General features: G+C 45.0%; 1 protein-coding gene across 1 annotated transcript in view; it reads right to left on the bottom strand.

Moving 5' to 3' along the window:
* PQBP1 (polyglutamine binding protein 1) overlaps positions 1–16,904 on the bottom strand; it is a 225,287-nt gene that overhangs the window by 1,356 nt on the left and 207,027 nt on the right. Inside the window, exon 6 of the mRNA XM_069647483.1 lies at positions 3,939–3,999. Within this exon, the coding sequence (XP_069503584.1) occupies positions 3,939–3,999 (61 nt within the window). The remainder of the gene's footprint in view (positions 1–3,938; positions 4,000–16,904) is intronic.

The raw sequence follows: 16,904 nt of genomic DNA, 5'->3' as shown, positions 1-16,904 counted from the left end.
ATATTTTTCCCCTCTCACCTAGTCTTTTACTCTTTTTATGGGTGACCTTATTAGGTCTCTCCCTAGTGTATGGTTGAAGTTATAGTTTCCTACAATATTTGGGCTTTGGCTGGGGCTGGGTTGCCCCTATGGGCTCCCCTGTTAATTTCTCTTTCATGTACTTAGGTGAACTACAGTTCCCAAGTAGTAAAGAGGAATTTACATTCCTCTTTACATTTTATATAAAGAGCCACCACACCCCACCTTATGTGGAGTGTTGGGGGGATACAATGTATCCACTTTCTTACTTACCTGGTTACATTTTGTTCCAAATTTCTTTGAATGGCTGGTGGCAGTGTAACTACTTTTATGACTTTTTAGTCTTCATTACTCGCAGGCTGGTAATTAAGCCTTGGTAATGCACATAGGGGCCACCATTTTGCTAAAATGGTGGGCTCCTTTTTTCGGCATTTCTTGTGTGCTTGCTGTTTCTGAGGTCGTCCCCTGCCAATCTAGGCAGGAACGGCCTCAGTGGCTGTTTTGTCTTCGGCAGGAATCCTGTAGATTCCCCACCCAGGCTCCAGAGTGCCTGGAAAGGCAGGAAGCGAGGGAGGAGTCCAAAACTCTGCAGCCCTTTGTCTTTCACCTTGCCTGAAAGATAACAACTCCCAGTGGTGGGCTGGCTGTACAGATTGGACAGCCAGACCGCCCCTTGCTGTAAAATGGGGGGAGAGCATGCAGAGGTTATGCTGTAGTTCCTGATAAAAACTCTGAACCTGGAATCTGCTGACATGTCGACCACTTGAGCTGAAACTGAAGAGGAAGATGAAGAAACGACAGCCGTAGTGATTTCCAGCAACCAGAGAACCTACTGTGTAACCGGAGCCTGCTGTAACACTTCCTCCCAATCGACCTGTGGACTCTGAAAACCCGGAGCCTGGAGAGATCCACTGGACTCAAGAAGACCTACATTATGAGCCATCCCACGTCACGCTGTGACCTTGCGGGGCTGCAATAACCCAATATCCTGGACCTCGAGCCATTGTGCAATGTATGGTCTTCCAAATTCCGAATTGAGCTGAAACTTTGGTGGCATCCTGCAGGACCTCCAGAGACAGACGTGAATCGAGTCTGAAAAGTCCCCTCATCAGAGTGCTGGACCTTGCAAGTGACGAGAAGCCGACCAGGGATATTCAGTCTTTGTTTGGCGCCTGAAAAGTGCACGAAAACCACAGAGCCGCAACCAGCCGCGAAGAAACTCTTGTCTGGAACCTTCTCTGTTGATTCCTGCTGCAGAAGCCCTTGCAGTGTCATGTCGTCAGTCTTCATGACAAGGAATTCAGTGACCATGTTTTTGGCTGCAGATCCTGAAGTCTTCTAACTGCAACTCTTCTTCCGTGCTAAGGTACTGTGTTGGCTGGAGTATTTACTTACCTTAAGCCTTTGTGATTTCTGAAAGCTTTGTGGTGTTTTCTGTGATTGGGAGTCCTCTCATACAGTTCACCCAGGCCCACTGCTAGAATCCTCCTACGGTGTTTTCTCAGAAGTCCCTGGACCCTAACTAACTTTAAAGTGAACTACTTACTTGTTGAACATTCTTCCACAGGAACTCTTGACTTTTGCCTGCAACAGAACCCTATCTTACCCTGCCTACAGTTGGCTCCTCGACCATTAGGGTCCCTCTTCTGTCCCTGAGTGAACTCATACAACAGAATAGGGAAGGACTGGATAAGTAAAAGATTCTGTCTGGAAAAGTATAAAAAGTGTTTTAAAGTACTTGTGAAAGAGTTGGTTGGTAAGTGTAACTCTGATAGTGAACAGTTACACATGTATAGTGAACAGTTACACATGTTCTTACTTACCGCGAATGTGTGTTGTGCCATTCTGAAAAGTATATATAAAGCTATGTTATTCACCTGTGAATTGGTTGTGCCTCTTCCCTAAAATTAATGCAGTTGGCTTCACTTTACTATTCCTGTTAGGATATAAATGTATGAGTGCCCCAATTGGGTCTTGCTTCCCCTGACTTGCTATTAGCCTGTCTACAATAAGTCTGCCTTAGGTTATAGTTACCTTTTAAGTTGTTGATGGCTCCTTTAAACAGTATATGGTCTGACTTACCTTGAGTTAGCTGTGCGCCATCCTAAAATAAGTTAAAGTGTTACTGCTTACCTCAGTCTGTGTTCCACTGAAATGAAAAGCAACTGTAAAAGTATATTACAACATTACATTGTCCCTGCCTAGAATGGCTGTGTGCCATTCTTAAGAAGTGGTTGGTCTGCCTGGTGCAATCCTACATTAGTGTAAAGAGTTCTTGCTTATCTTAGACTGTGTTCCACTGAGCTGAACAGCAACTGTAATTGAATTTTGCACCTAAAGGTCTTACTTACCTAGTATAACTGTGTGTTATCATAAATGTAGTTGTAGTTATATACGGTTTCTTGAATCTGTGTCCCACTATTTAGAAAAGTATCCCGGTAACAGGGTTGGTTGATTATCCGATTTCTTTGCTGAGTGTTACTGCATAACTGACAGGGTCTACTACCCTTGTATTACTGAAAGTAATCCAAAAGTAACATAGGGTTTTTACTCCCCATTAATAGGTTTGGCCTATACTAAATGTGTATGAAAAGGTCTGACTTCCAAAGAATTACTGTTAGGCATTCTAAAGGAGGTTTTATGCTTTGGTCTGTGTACCTTCAAGCATTGTGGTGTGTTTTTATAAACATGTGGATGACTCTATAACCAGTACATACCCCAAGACTTAACTTGGCCTATTTGTATTTATAATCCATCTTTATTTCTTTTTAGAATACTTCTGCTTGCGTTTCTATTGAATCCTTGGTATACTACAGGTTCATTGCACTTTCCTACAGCTCTCGCTCCCTCCTAAAATAAGCCTGGCAGCTCTGTCTACGCTACCATATACTCAGGTGGTACAACCTTATACTAAGAGTGGAGTCTTGTACTCTCTCAGTGTAATGGTTTTCCCAAGATCTTTGCTGGACTTCAGAAAAACTTTCCTAAAAACTGGTAACTGCCAGGGAGTGACCCTTATGTCTGAAGGCGCTGTTTTGCTTTCAGCATGCTTTCAGAGTTAGGCGTATAGTTGCAGCCCCAGCACATTACTAGGCATTCCAGAGAAATGCAAAGGTGGGTAGAAGGCTGCACTTCAGCTGAGGTATCCTCGTAATAATGAGGTTAAGTCTCGAAGTAGGCAAATGCAACTGTGGGGAACAACACCATCATTAGGCAAATCTATCCACTCACAAAGCCCCTGTAATCAGCACCCTAGGAGCAAAAGGTCAGCATAATTGTGCCAATACAGAGCAATCCTGACTGCCTAAAATCAGCACCCTACAGTGGGAAAGTATCTGGTAATCATCCTCTGGGTGATACAGTATGAAAGTAGTGGGAAAGTCTCTGAATTCCTTTGCCAATCCATTAGGTCATCCAAATCTGAAAATCACCCTGAGAAAAAAAGGTGTGTTCTGATAGTAGCCTACTAAGCCATCCACTGCCTAAAACCAATGCCCAAGGCGAGAAAAGCAGGCTGTCTCCTTTCCAGTCCTCTGGGTCATACATTCCCAGTAACCAGTGCCAATGATACCAAAGGCTTTGCACCAACCTGCTGTGTCGCCCCCCTCGCCCTTAAACCAGTGTGACGCAAAAATGCTCTGTATTCTTGTATACATTAACTAGGTCAACCAGTTCTCCCTCCCTACCCAAATCTACTGATTATAAAAGGCAAATGCTCCAATTGACAGTGCAACTCAACTGAGTCATCTCCCCTGCCGCCCACCGCACATAAACCAGAGGGCTAGAAGGGAAAATCCACCAAGTTGTACAGTCCCCAAAAGGGAAGCTATGTACATGCGTCCACCCACTAATTTGTTTTTTTAGCCACCCTTAGCAGGGCACTTTTCTGCCAGGATGTTGTCATTCTTAGATGCACTTACCGAGGGGCATCAGAATAAGCACTTGGGTCCATGGGATCGAGTTCATCATCCTTTTTGCCACCTAAAGAAATTCACATAACGAAAACATCATCAGATCAACTGTGGCAAATGATTGTCTTCTCCAAACCCGCAATTTCACTCAGTTTTATGCATTACATTGGGCATCAAACTACAAATTATTTGATGATCAGTATGCTTTACGTCCTATTTGACACGTAAAGGGCAGAAGGGAGAAGTGAACATTACCTACAGAATCTTATGGTGGGGAACGGGAGATGAGCTAGTGCCGGTTGATATGGGACTTAACGTTGGAAATTCGTGGAGTGTCTTAACTTGAGGCAAAGTAGTTGATGTGGTGCTAAACCAGAACGGCAGGAGAGGAAGGAACTGCAGCAGCCACTGGGTGAGCTGAGTAAGCAGAATTGCTAGGAGAGTAGCGTAGGAAGTGGATAGATTTGCTATGGTAACCTAGAGGGACGACTGAACAGAACTCCTAGATCTAGTTGAAAGAGGAATGACTGATGCAAAAGAAACCCATGCAACTCAGCAGTGGCATTTCCTAGACAATCTAGTTAAGTCGTTTTGGTGTGAAGGGTAGGGTTTGAAATTGCTGGGAGCTATTTAGCTCCCGGTTCTAGTTTAGGAGTGCCGGGTTAGCTTGAAACCAACAGCTACCAGGAGCTGCTATTGGCCCCCAGTGAACCTGTGCCGTACACACATGCATGTGTGACATTCACCATTAGTATTTGAGAAATGTTGAATAAAAAAAAAACAAGAGTTAGGACACATCTAGTGCACAGTTAAACATAATGGATAATAGATAAATGGGCAAAAAGTGAAAGTGTGCACCTTATGTGGAAATTAGATTGCGATGCTCTGGGTACTTACTCCTGGTTACCCGGCGGTAGCTCCTCCCAATTCGGTGATGCCAGACACCAAGGAGCTTGTTTTAGCTCCTGCTCATTTTATCATAATTTCGAACCCAGAAGGGCTAGGATAGAGGCACAGTATAGCATGTGATGGCTATGCAGCTACAAGGATACTAGTTACCTGACAGCAGTGCAAGTCGCAGAGATGTTGACGCCAGAGAAAAGAAAGGATATAACGAAAAGGCAACTAAATGCAATTTCTTTTCCATGAATGGGAAAATACTTTTTCGAGTTCATTCTATAGAGAGATGCTGGAATATGGCCAAGTGAGATGATGCATAGAGGATTAAATAACGGGATACTGATAGCAATGCTGCTACCCCGGCTTTCCTTCTACTTCGCACCCCACCGTTAATTGTACAGTACTCTTTCTAGCTAGGTGTATGATGCAGAAGATCACCTACAAAAAATTCAGGGGTGCACAACTTGATTCACTGGAGGGCCAAATGTACCACACAAGTTTCGTACAGTGGGATGAACCATGCATGGGAATGAGCGGGTGGTAGAGGCATACATAAACAAATTTAAATTTAAATAATAATGGGTTTTAAGGTGCACTTTTACCTATTATTTGTCTACTGTAGAGTGTGATACATTGCCTTTTAATGGCATTACCACTTTGATTTATTTGTATTATGGGACTGAAATCATGTTTTTCATTGGATGTAAAAATGTATGCATCATGATTCAAACGCAGAAAATTGACCATAGAGACTTCACACACAACATGACGGACTTATCGACTTTAGGCTAAGCAGCACTTCATCATGAAACTCTTTGCAGGGCCATAAATAATGTCCTGAAAGGCCGCATTTGACTAACTGGCCGCAAGCTATGCACCACTGAGTTACGTATATAAAAATCTGAACTATGTTGCCCTGTGTGGTAGTTGACAGGGCATCATTGCTAAATTACAAGTGGGATGACTCATTAGCATAGGCAGTTTGACATCACTAGAAGTGGCATAAGAATCCAAGCAGTTACAAGACATCCTTGAAATGTATGAATATAGCATTAAGCACCCGTTCCAAGGTCTGGAACGGGTTTTAATAGCCTGGGCCCAAGTTAACACCCGTTCCAGCCCTTACGGCTTTTAGAACCCATTCTGCAGGCTGGAACGGGGCTAATTCTAATTATTTTCTTTCCGTCAGCGGGTTACCTTGCGGCATCCCGCTCACAAAAAGAAAAGACTGTAAAATGATGGCGCCATGGAATGGCAAGGCAGGACTCTGTACGGAGCCTCTCTTCCATCTCCATGGTTGGCAAACGGGGCACAGCGGAAGGAGCAGGATCAGCACTCGCCACCACAATGAGTTACGTGGGATTGGGAAGAAAAAAAAGCAATGCGAGATGGCGGGCAGGCGAACCGGCCAACAGGCAGCTTGAGGCGCGGGATGAAATCGCCAGTTTCAGCCAGCGTTCCTAGCCTTCTGATTTTGCCCCTGCCTCCCATAATCTTTGATAATAGAAAGGGCATAGAAGATGTAATAAACAAAACTTGGAGGACAACAATCTAAAGATGCACACTCAAGAGTAGCAAATGTGCCACTAAAAATTGTACAATCATCTATGTCAATTTTCAGTCAGAAATTGGCTTTGCCAAAAGTGAATCAAGAGACAAATGACTGATGTGCTATATAGGAATTACAATTATTATACATGGAGGAACATCCCTTTTTTAATAGCATACATTGAGAAATAAATAATATTTAGGGATGTACAATTCTGGAAGATAAGGCAAAATAGGATTACAATAGTTGCCCAGAATCTCAAGCTTCAGCTCAAATCAAAGTGTAGTACTCAAATCACTCGGAAAACCAACATATATAAAAAACAAATCCTTAAAGGAAATGGGTTAAGCAAAAAGAGCACAGTTGTAGCTCACCCCCATCCGAAATGGAAGGCTTCAAATCCCAGAATGCAAAATGGCGAGAGCCTCAAAAATCCCTATCTTTGCTACTGCTGCAGTTTAAAGAAAGCTACCACGAGTAGGGAGGAAAAACGCATACAAACAAGCAAATGGCATGCATTACTTACCGTAAAAGCATTTCTGATGGTTGTATCTGCTTAGATTCACATGCTGTGCATAGTCCGATATCCAGTGATAACCGTGGAGTATTACATCTTGTCTTTCGAGAATCGAAAGGGGACGTTGACATGGACGTGCCTGTAACACTATCCCTACGTGACGTGTAGTGTACCCAAGATCCCTCACGTGTCGACGTCCCTCCGATTGTATTTTTTCTGCCAAGAGGGAGCCTTATGACTATCGTGAGCGAGTACAGAAGAGAAAGCAGTAAGACGTCTATGTTCCTTCCATCCGAGCGGGGAGGAAGGGTGGGCGCATGTGAATCTAATCAGATACAACCATCAGAAATAACTGTCGCCTGATGTTTGGCAATCTGCTTAGAATCACATGCTGTGAATAGACTAGCGAGCAGTACCCAGAGTTGGAGGTGGGTTGTGAGAAGGAACAGTAGTGAAAAGATGTCTTAGTACTGCCTGTCCCACCTGAGAATCAGACCTAGAATGAGCGTCTAGGCAATAGTGTTTTGTAAAGGTGTGTACAGAACTCCAGGTTGCCGCTTTGCAAATGGATTCAAGGGGAAAATTTGCAATGAATGCTATGGACGCCCCAGTGCCTCGAGTGGAATGTGCTCTAGGCTTGAAGGGCAGTTCTCTCTTTGCAAGATGGTAGCAGAGTGTAATGCAATTGACAATCCGTCTAGGAATAGTGGATTTGGAGACTGCATCTCCTTCTTTTCCTGTGGCCACTGACACGAAAAACTGACTAGTATTCCTTAGTGGACGAGTTCTTTCCATATAGAACATTACAGCTCTGCGTACATCCAGTGTGTGCAGGATTCCTTCTCCCAGGCTTGAGGGATTTTGAAAGAACATTGGTAGCTCTATTGACTCGTTCACATGGAACTTGAAAATGAATTTAGGCTCAAACCTAGGGTGAGTGCGCAAAACCACCTTGTCTTTGTGAACGGTTACGAAGGGATCTAAAATAGAGTGCCTGTAGTTCACTTACCCTCCTAATGGAGGTGATTGCTATTAAAAAAAAGCAGTCTTGAGAGTGAGGTTCTTAAAACTTGCTTTGTGCATGGGCTTGAAAGGAGCTCCCATTAGCCTAGTTAATACCACATTTAGGTCCCATCCGGGAGCTGGGTTAGAAATGGGAGGGTGAATTCTTTTTACCCCTTCCATGAAAGCCTTAATCTCTGGTATCTTCCACCATGACACTTTCTGTTGTGATGTTGTATATGCTGAAAGTGCCGGTAGGTGCACCTTTATTGAGTTGAAGACTAGGCCTGAGTCAAGTAAGTGAGTTAGGTATAGGACAATGTGAGTGGGAGAGCAGTCGATAGGGTTGATGCTCCTGGAGTTACACCATATGACACACCGTTTCCATTTACTAGAATAGCAATATCTAGTGTTAGGTTTCCTTGTCTCCCTGAGGATGTCCATACATCTTTGAGGGAGCTGCAAGTGTCCGAATTCTATGACCTCAGGAGCCAGGCTGCTAAATTCAATGTCTGCGGGCATGGGTGAAGCATCTCCCCTCGGTCTTGCGACAACATGTTGTACGGGCAAGGCAGTTTGACTGGAGGAGATAAGGACATCTCCATCAGATGAGCGAAACCAGGGTTGGCGGGCCCACATGGGGGCCACCAATATCATCGTGACTGGTTCCTGGTGCATTTTGTGCACAATCTTGTTGAGAAGGGGAGTAGGGGGGGGGTAGCGTAGACACATTTTCCTGACCATGTTATCCAGAGTCTGTTCCCCTTGGATCAATTCTGGGGGTACCTGGAGGCGTAATCTTGCCATTGGGTGTTTTCCAGGGTCGCAAACAGATCGATCTCTGGAAAACCTCATTGCGCGAAAACATTGGCGACGATGTCTCTGTGTAATCGCCATTCGTACTCCTGGGCAACGGAAAGTCTCTGCTGAGTACGTCTGCCAGCAGATTGAGTTCACCTGCAACATGTTGTGATAACAGGAACATGTTGCGTTTAAGAGCCCACTTCCAAATATTCTGGGATAGTTGCGACAGCCCAGAAGAATGAGTGCCTCCCTGTTTGTTCAGATAGTACATTGGCGTGGTGCTGTCTGTGAGGATTAGTATAGTCTTTCCCTGTAGTTGTGTTTCGAACGCTTTCAGTGCTTTGAACACTGCCAGCAGTTTCAGCAGGTTTATGTGGTTGGACGCTATGTCTGGTGACCATACTCTGCTTGCTGCCTGCTGGAGCAGGACTCACCACCCTGTAAGGGAGGCATCCATAGTTAGAGTGTCTTCCACTGCGGGGGTGGTGAAGGATTTCCCTTTCAAAAGGTTTTCCCTCAACCACCACCCGCAGCGAGAGAACTAGGGCTGGCGAGACCACTATTAAATCGTCCACTGTCCGTTGGCCTGACAACACTGGTTGTCTAGCCACTCTTGTATTGGGGCATGCGCAGGCGCGCGTGAGGAACTAAGTAGATACATGGAGCCATCATTCGCAGCATACGCATGGCATTGCGTACTGTTACCTCTCGACTGACTACATAGTGAGGGATTTGAAACAGCATGTTTTGAACCCTCTCGTTGGAGGGGAAGACGAGGCTGTCCTTTGTTCGAATTAGAGCCCCTAGGAATTGTTTGACTTGACTGGGGTCTAAGCTGGATTTCTTCTCGTTAATGGAGAAACCCAGGCTGAATAAAAGATCTATCGTTTTTTGGGTATTTGACAGACATGTTTCGTAGGAGTCCCCTGTTATGAGCCAGTCGTCGAGGTAAGGATAAACTGGAATGGATTGCCTGCACAGGTGTGCTGCCGCTATTGCTAGTACCTTCGTAAATACCCTTGGCGGGGATGCTATGCCGAAGGGTAGTACTTAGAACTGATAATGTTTGTTTTCTATCATAAACCTGAGATACTTTCTGTGTGCTGGCAACATCGAAATATGAAAGTATGCATCTTTCATATCCAGAGTTGCCATGTAATCTCCCTGTGTGAGCAGAGGAATTACTTCCTGCAGGGTGACCATGTGAACTTTCTGTGGTTGTACAAACTTGTTCACTGGGTGCAGATCTAGAACAAGACGCATGGTTAGATCCTTTTTGGGTACAAGGAAGTACACTGAATAAATACCCTCCTTTACCTGTGATAGAGGTACGATCTCTATGGCTCCTTTTTGTTCCAGTATCTTGACTTCTTGAAGAAGTATACAAAGATGTTCTGGTGTTACTCTTCGTTGACGTGGAGGTCTGTACTTTGGGGATTGGTTGAACTCTGCACAGTATCCGTGGGCTATGGTTTTTAGTACCCACTGGTTCGTGGTTATTCCCTCCCATGCTTTCATGAATGATGTCAGCCGGCCCTCAACCGGAGAGGCATGGGAGGGGACCCAAATCTTCGAGTCATTTGGAGCCTGAGGCAGGAGAACCTCTGGCGGTCGGATTCCTGCCTCTTCCCTTACCATGCCGCTGTCCCCTTTGAGGGTACGGGGTATGTTAAGTATTTGTTCCCTGTAGAGAGTTCCAGTTGTTTCCTGAAGGGTATTGTTGGTGAGTGGAGCGTTGGCCACGAAAAAACCTTCCGTTTCCAAATCCTCGCCTTGTGGAAGGTCTCGGAGTAATTTGGTCCAAACTCTTTAGGGTTTTATGTTCTTTTACGCGGTCTCCAAGGCCTCATCGACCGCCTTCCCAAACAAGTTGGATTCCTCCACTGGTTTGTTTATAAGAGACGCTTGTGTTTCAGGTTTAAACCCTGAATTACGAAGCCTCACCTGTCTTTTGAGGAGAATGCCTTGAGCGAGGGCTCGGCTGGCTGTCTCGGCAGAATCCAAAGTGTTCTTTAAAATACTTTGGTTCACTTGCCTACCTTCAGAGACTGTAGAAAGTAGGCGGGTCCGTAGAGGTTCTGGAGCCTCTTGTAGGCCTTCATGAATTAAAGCCCATTGCGCATCTGCGTAATTAGCCAATAGAGTAGTGTTATTGGCGATACGCGTGGAGTACGCTGCCACTGTGGTAACCCTCTTACCCAGGGCATAAAGTCTTTTCCCTTCTTTGTCAGTGGGAGCCTCGCCAGTTGATAAAGGGACACCTGCTCTTTTCCTTGTGGTAGTGACGACCAAAGAATCCGGGGTGGAATGACCTCTAATATATAGAGGGTCTGATGGAGAGGGGCGGAAAAGGTTTTCAATTCTTGGGTTTACACCCCTCGTAAGAGCCAGTGTAGATAAAGAGGGAGCAAGGAGGCTTTTAATTGAATTGAGTAGAGGGATGGCTTGGCTGGTTAGCGGCTTCTCTGAGTATATCCTCAACGAAGTCAGCTTCAGGTGCTCTCTCTTCAGTGGCAATTTTAAAGTGATCAGCTGCTTTACGTAGCATTACATTAAATGTTAATTGATCATCAATAGGAGAAGGATTTCTTGTCGGGGTATTCTGAGGAGAGTCCAAGGCCAGAATATCTGGGTCTGGGTCTTGTGACTGCCAAGGTTGAGGGTCACCCACAACTGGGTCCTCCCCCCAGCCTTCAATAGGATCATCCTCAATGGGCTCATGTTCCTTTTCGTTATAAAAAGTATTCTCCTGTCCCCTAACTGGTAGAATGTTTTATTCAATAAGGTCATAATTATAAATGTCCTCTTGTAAAGAGGAGTCAAAAAGCCTTGGAAATTTAGATCTAGGGTTAGCAGGGCTTTCATCCCTTGGCCTGCATGGTATAGGTTGTTCTGCCCGTGAAACAAACTTGTCCAGCCTCTCCATGCAGTCCTCAAACTTTTCCCTAGTCCAGACTGACGATCTAGAATGGTCTATGGGTGGAAAGGTGTCTCTCTCAATCTTCCATCGAAAAAGTGTCCCCAGCACCCTCTTCCATTGAAAAACGTAGAGCTATGTGCCTTAACGTCGAAGAAAGTCCTTCCTCTCCCTCAGAAGAAACCTCTGGCGGGGCCAACGAAGGTGCGATATCCCTGTGCCCTTCGCTCGACTTCTGAACACTATCCTTAGATCTCAGCGGATCTTTGGGTCTCGAAGACTCTGAGGGTCCCTAGCCTGCCGTTTATGGGAATCAATCCTTTCTAGGCTGACCTCTATGTCCTCACCCGTCGGGAGGCACGTAGGTACATTGGATGGTTGTAAGGCAGTCTGTTTCGGCGGAATCAAGACTTTGCCTTTATCGGCCACCTTTTCCGGCAGTAGCGTAACTTTTGGCGGTGGTATGGACTTATATTTTTTATGCTCGTCATCGCCGTACGCCTTCCCATGATGCGTGTCGACGGAACTACGTGTTTTGGGGGTAGCGCCCTTTGTCTTGGACTGCCCAGTCACTAGGCGCGCATGCGGCTGCGGGGAGGGCTGCCAAACTCGTTGGTCGGCGGGTATCGCCGGAAGTCTTTGCCGACGTAGACGAAATAAGGATAGGGGTTTTGTGCTTAGTGTCATGCACGTGTCTGTCTTTGTTGACGGCGTGTGACTATAACAGGGCTTACGCCGTGCTTATCGGGGCCGGGGACAGACGATACGGAACAAGAGCGTTCCGTCAAAAGGTCAACAACCTACGGTTCGGAGGCCTGATAGTCACTCTGGCCATCATCACATTGGGTGGTAGCGGCAGTGGGAGAAGTCCCGGACTTGGACATACCGTAGGTCGCCCACCGTTTTACTCTACACTCCTTCAAAGTCCGGCGGGGGGGGAGCTTACAGGCCGTACACCCTTCCTCTTTATGATCAAGCAGCAAGCACCGGTTACACCATCTGTGCTTGTCCTTCCACGGGAATTTGCCCTTACAATAGGGCAAAATCTAAATGGAGTCCTCTCCATAGCGGAGGTTATACACAGTGACTAAGACCAACTGGGAAAGAGGGAAGAAAGGGAGAGGCATTTTCAGTTTAAAAAGAAATGTCCACCCCGACCCCACTCTCCCTACTGTATAGGCCGGCGAAGGCCCGGCCACATGGTTGGCAACGCTGATAGGATCACCTTCCGCCGAATCTCGCAGGTCTTCAGCGGAAACTGGAACAGCTGTCAAGACCAAGGACGGAAGGGGTGGTACTGAATATTTTTATAGAATAATTCGACCAAAGGTCGTTGGACAATAGCAATGTTCTTTACGAACTCCACTTAAGGGCGACCAGTTATCTGGGCGGAAAAATGGGACCTCGAAGCATGAGGGATCTTGGGTAACCTACGGTCACGTAGGGATAGTGTTACAGGCACGCCCATGTCGACGTCCCCTTTCGATTCTCGAAAGACAAGATGCAATACTCTGCGGCGCTGGATGTCGGACTATGCACAGCATGGGGTTCTAAGCAGACTGACAAACAACAGAAACACATTTTTTAAGATTTATTCTGTATATCAAGGAAAAGAAAGGAAATTATATTATAGGAGGGCGTTCTCTGCCACGGGATTAGTATACCCTAAATTGTCATCCTAGTCCCCAAGGTGCTCAGTTATAATCAGTAGGAGGTTGTCTCATGGGAAAAGGGTTCATGCTACTTCGGCTGATGCCCTGAGGGGGTTTAAGTGGGGTTAGGAGTATGGGCATGCAAATCAGGAGGTGGCAACTAAGCAAAACAGTACAAGGAATTTGCGTTATTGTAAAGTTTGTGAAAGGGTCTAGTTTGAGGTGAAGAGTCCATAATAATATTGAAACAAAATTCCCAGCCACCTGCCAGTGCAGTGTTCAGCAAGCCATTTAGTTTCAGGGAATTCAAACAGTGAAAATACACTTTTTTAAACATGATGATGTCCTCATTAAAGCGGGGACTTTGTCTTGACTGAAACCCAATGCTTGATGTTACCTGGCACAATGTCTGGGCCCTATATGGAAGAACGAGGCAACAGCCTCACAACAGCTACATGGGCTGGACCATTATGGCACCCATCCTGCCCGCGGCGGTTCTCCTTAAATAAGACTGGAAGGTAATCTTCCCCACTAATAGGCCCTTGCGGGTAAGATTTGCTCGGCTCTTCCAGGTTTTTCCAAGTGTCAAAAGGACATCTTTATTTCAGCTTGTGGCTTTGCTAGTCCCACAAGGGTCTTGACTTCAGCAAAATATGGCATGCAACAGGTCAGGTCAGGTTGTATTGGACAAGGCAGTCTCTCTTTAAGGCATACAAAATTGAGGGCATACAAATGTGCAGAAACTGTTAACAGTGGGAGCCTGATAAAGGAGCTTGGCGTGTACAGGTTGGACATAATAATAGCACCACTTCTGTACCTTTACTGGGTCAGGATTTGGAGTAACCCTAAAATGTTAATTTATCAGAACACTATTATTGCTAGTTAAGAGGTTCTATGCCTGTAAGCCGCGCACAAAAGGTTGCACCCGCGATTGTAGCACACAAGGTTGCAATCCCGCAGGTGCAACCTTTGTGCGCATTGCTCTCGTCTTCCTTGCCGCAGCCCAACCCAGTAGCATGCCATGCTTTTGTGCGCAACCTTTTGTGACCAGTGGTCGAAGTGTATGAAAAGAAGTAGTGGAACTATTTTCCTTGCTGACCTACCCTGCTCCCCACAACCCCCATCGCCACACCCCCAACCATGCACAATACAAATGCCCAAACAAATGCTACTACTGTATAAGGGAACGTTCAGTGCATTGCACTGAAGTGCAAGTTTCAACTGCTTCCTACATTTTTACTTTAAAACAAAACCATTCTGGAACGGTTTGTTTTTAAAATAAAAGTATAGAAACAGTCAAATCTAATTTAAAAAAAGTAGAGGAGCACCGCTCCCAACCATTCCCGCCCACTGTTTGTGATCCGTGCTTCCGGGTACGCACTCTGCAGACTTCGAGCGAGTTAAGAATAGATGTGGTCAACTCAATAGTTTTTGGGATGTAATACAGCCAAGCAATGACTGAAATTGGATTGTAAACATTCTGGGATGACAAAGGGAATCTAATGCTAAATGATGAATGGCGATTTAAAATTGGTGAACGGTCCTTTGAGAAATACCTATACAGTGACCTTTTGCAGCAGTTGAAAATGCTTTATTCAAAATTAAGATTTGGGAAACCTTCCGCTTTCCATCTCGGTGGCTATCTGTCAAAAAATTAACATTCAATTTCAGAACTGTGTATGCACACCAAGTTGTATAGAAGCTATACAACACTTCTTATTTTTTGGCCCTTATATTCAGAATTGCACAAGAAATGACCGTTACCCGTATTGCAAGTGGATATCCTAAGAACCTTGGCTGAAACACAAACTCTGCAGGAGTGCATCCTCCTTTCCAATCCAATACCCCGTCTGAAGGATTTTAAGGGAAATTTTGAGAAGAAGTAAAATGCGGTCTTAATTGGTAGTTTAGATGATGAAATAATGGCTTTGCCAGAAGCTGTAAATTGCCACAGCTAGAATAACATTTGATAGATTCTACCAGACTGCTTTGTAGTTGCAATAGGTTGCCAATTCATTAAATGACGATCAAACAGAAGATTTTTTTTATATATTTACCACACTGTAAAAAAAAAAAAAAATGTACATTTTAAGGTTTTAATATTCAAGAAATAGTAATTTCTGTATTTTATCTCCTGGAATTTACTATTTGAACTCTGTGAACGATTGTTATGAAATAACGTTACTTTACAGATATTTGATAAGGTTTACAAATGCAATTAATACAATTGTGTATGTTCTATGGGTATACTTACTGTGACAAATCTGGACAATTCATTCCTTCTCTCCAGAGGGGAGCCACCCCCTTTGAGGCTAAGAGGTTGAGCCCGCTACACAAGACCTTCCATAGGGGACTGGGCAACTGGGAACTTAACAAGTGCCACTCCCCTCTTGTGGGCAAGGTCTCCAATTTCAGAGCGGAACTCCCAGTCCAAACCACCCTATCTGCATATATGGATGTGGAAAACACTTTAATATCTCCTGCAATGACTATATTCCACAAAGATCCTTCTTTGCATGTATTGGCAACAGGCAATGCTGAACAGAGCCCGAACGCCATGGTCAACAAAGAAGGACACTGTTCTGATTATTCATGTGACGTGTACAAGAGGAAACTCCTATGGAAGAGAACCGCAACGCAGAGGCAAGCATTTGCATAGTGGACGTCCTGGAGGGGCAGAGCCATGCTGGGCCCCAGAGCCAGCGCCAGAGAGAAGGCCGAGCAAGCTGCAAGCCAAAAGCCTGAGAGTTTGTGTTCTACCCAACCAAGGATCAGAGGTTGGAGAGGGAGCAGAGCTGGGAAGACCTGTGTCTAATCTGGTGGAGCAACTACGAATGAGCTGTGGTGGGCCAGTAGGCTGGTAACAGATGCCAAGACCAGCGGATCACAGCTACTGAGACAAGTAGACGCAGGGAAAGCCGATGAGGTTACAGGAGCCTGAAAAACCTGAGTGTGCAAATATCCTATGAGATGGGGATCAATAAAAATACGAACAATGTACTTAACGGCTATTAAAGTTATCAAAGTTACGGGAGCCTGAGACACCAGAGTGTGAAAATACCCAATAAAAGGGGGATAGAAAAAAAATTGTGAACAGTTGGAAAAGCTACCCAGGTTACGGAAGCCTGAGAAACCAGGGTGTGCAAATACCCTATGGAAGGGGGACCGGAGTGAGGATCACAGGACTTTGGGGAAAACCCAACCCCTCGAAGGAGGAAGTGGTTTTTGTTTGTTTACAAGAAATCCTGGAATAATTAAAATGTTCACAACAAGAAACAGTTTTCTTTGTTAACAGGAGAACGTGAAACCCTAACTTGATACAAAGACTGGGGAACTTTGAAACTCAAGAACAAACCAAATACAAATTGGGCCAGGCAGTCGCCCTATTTTGGCTATTGTACACAGTTCCATTTCCCTTTTACTAGATGTTTTTTCTAAAGTGGTAGGGCCAGTAGGTTTAATAGGATTCATATCGAAGAACCTTATTTTGGACTTTAAAGCACACCCTCAGCTTTTGTTACGTAGGAATCTTCCCTCATAGCGAAAGGGCTAGATAGGCATGTTGATCCTTTTATTTTAATAAAACATTTTGAGAGTGGCCTCAAATTGTCTGAGTACTTCTTCTGGTTTACCA

Source organism: Ambystoma mexicanum, chromosome 2q (assembly GCF_040938575.1).
Source record: "Ambystoma mexicanum isolate Mex_15411 chromosome 2q, UKY_AmexF1_1, whole genome shotgun sequence".
Classification (NCBI taxonomy): Eukaryota; Metazoa; Chordata; class Amphibia; order Caudata; family Ambystomatidae; genus Ambystoma; species Ambystoma mexicanum.
This window is presented reverse-complemented; position numbering and strand designations above follow the sequence as displayed.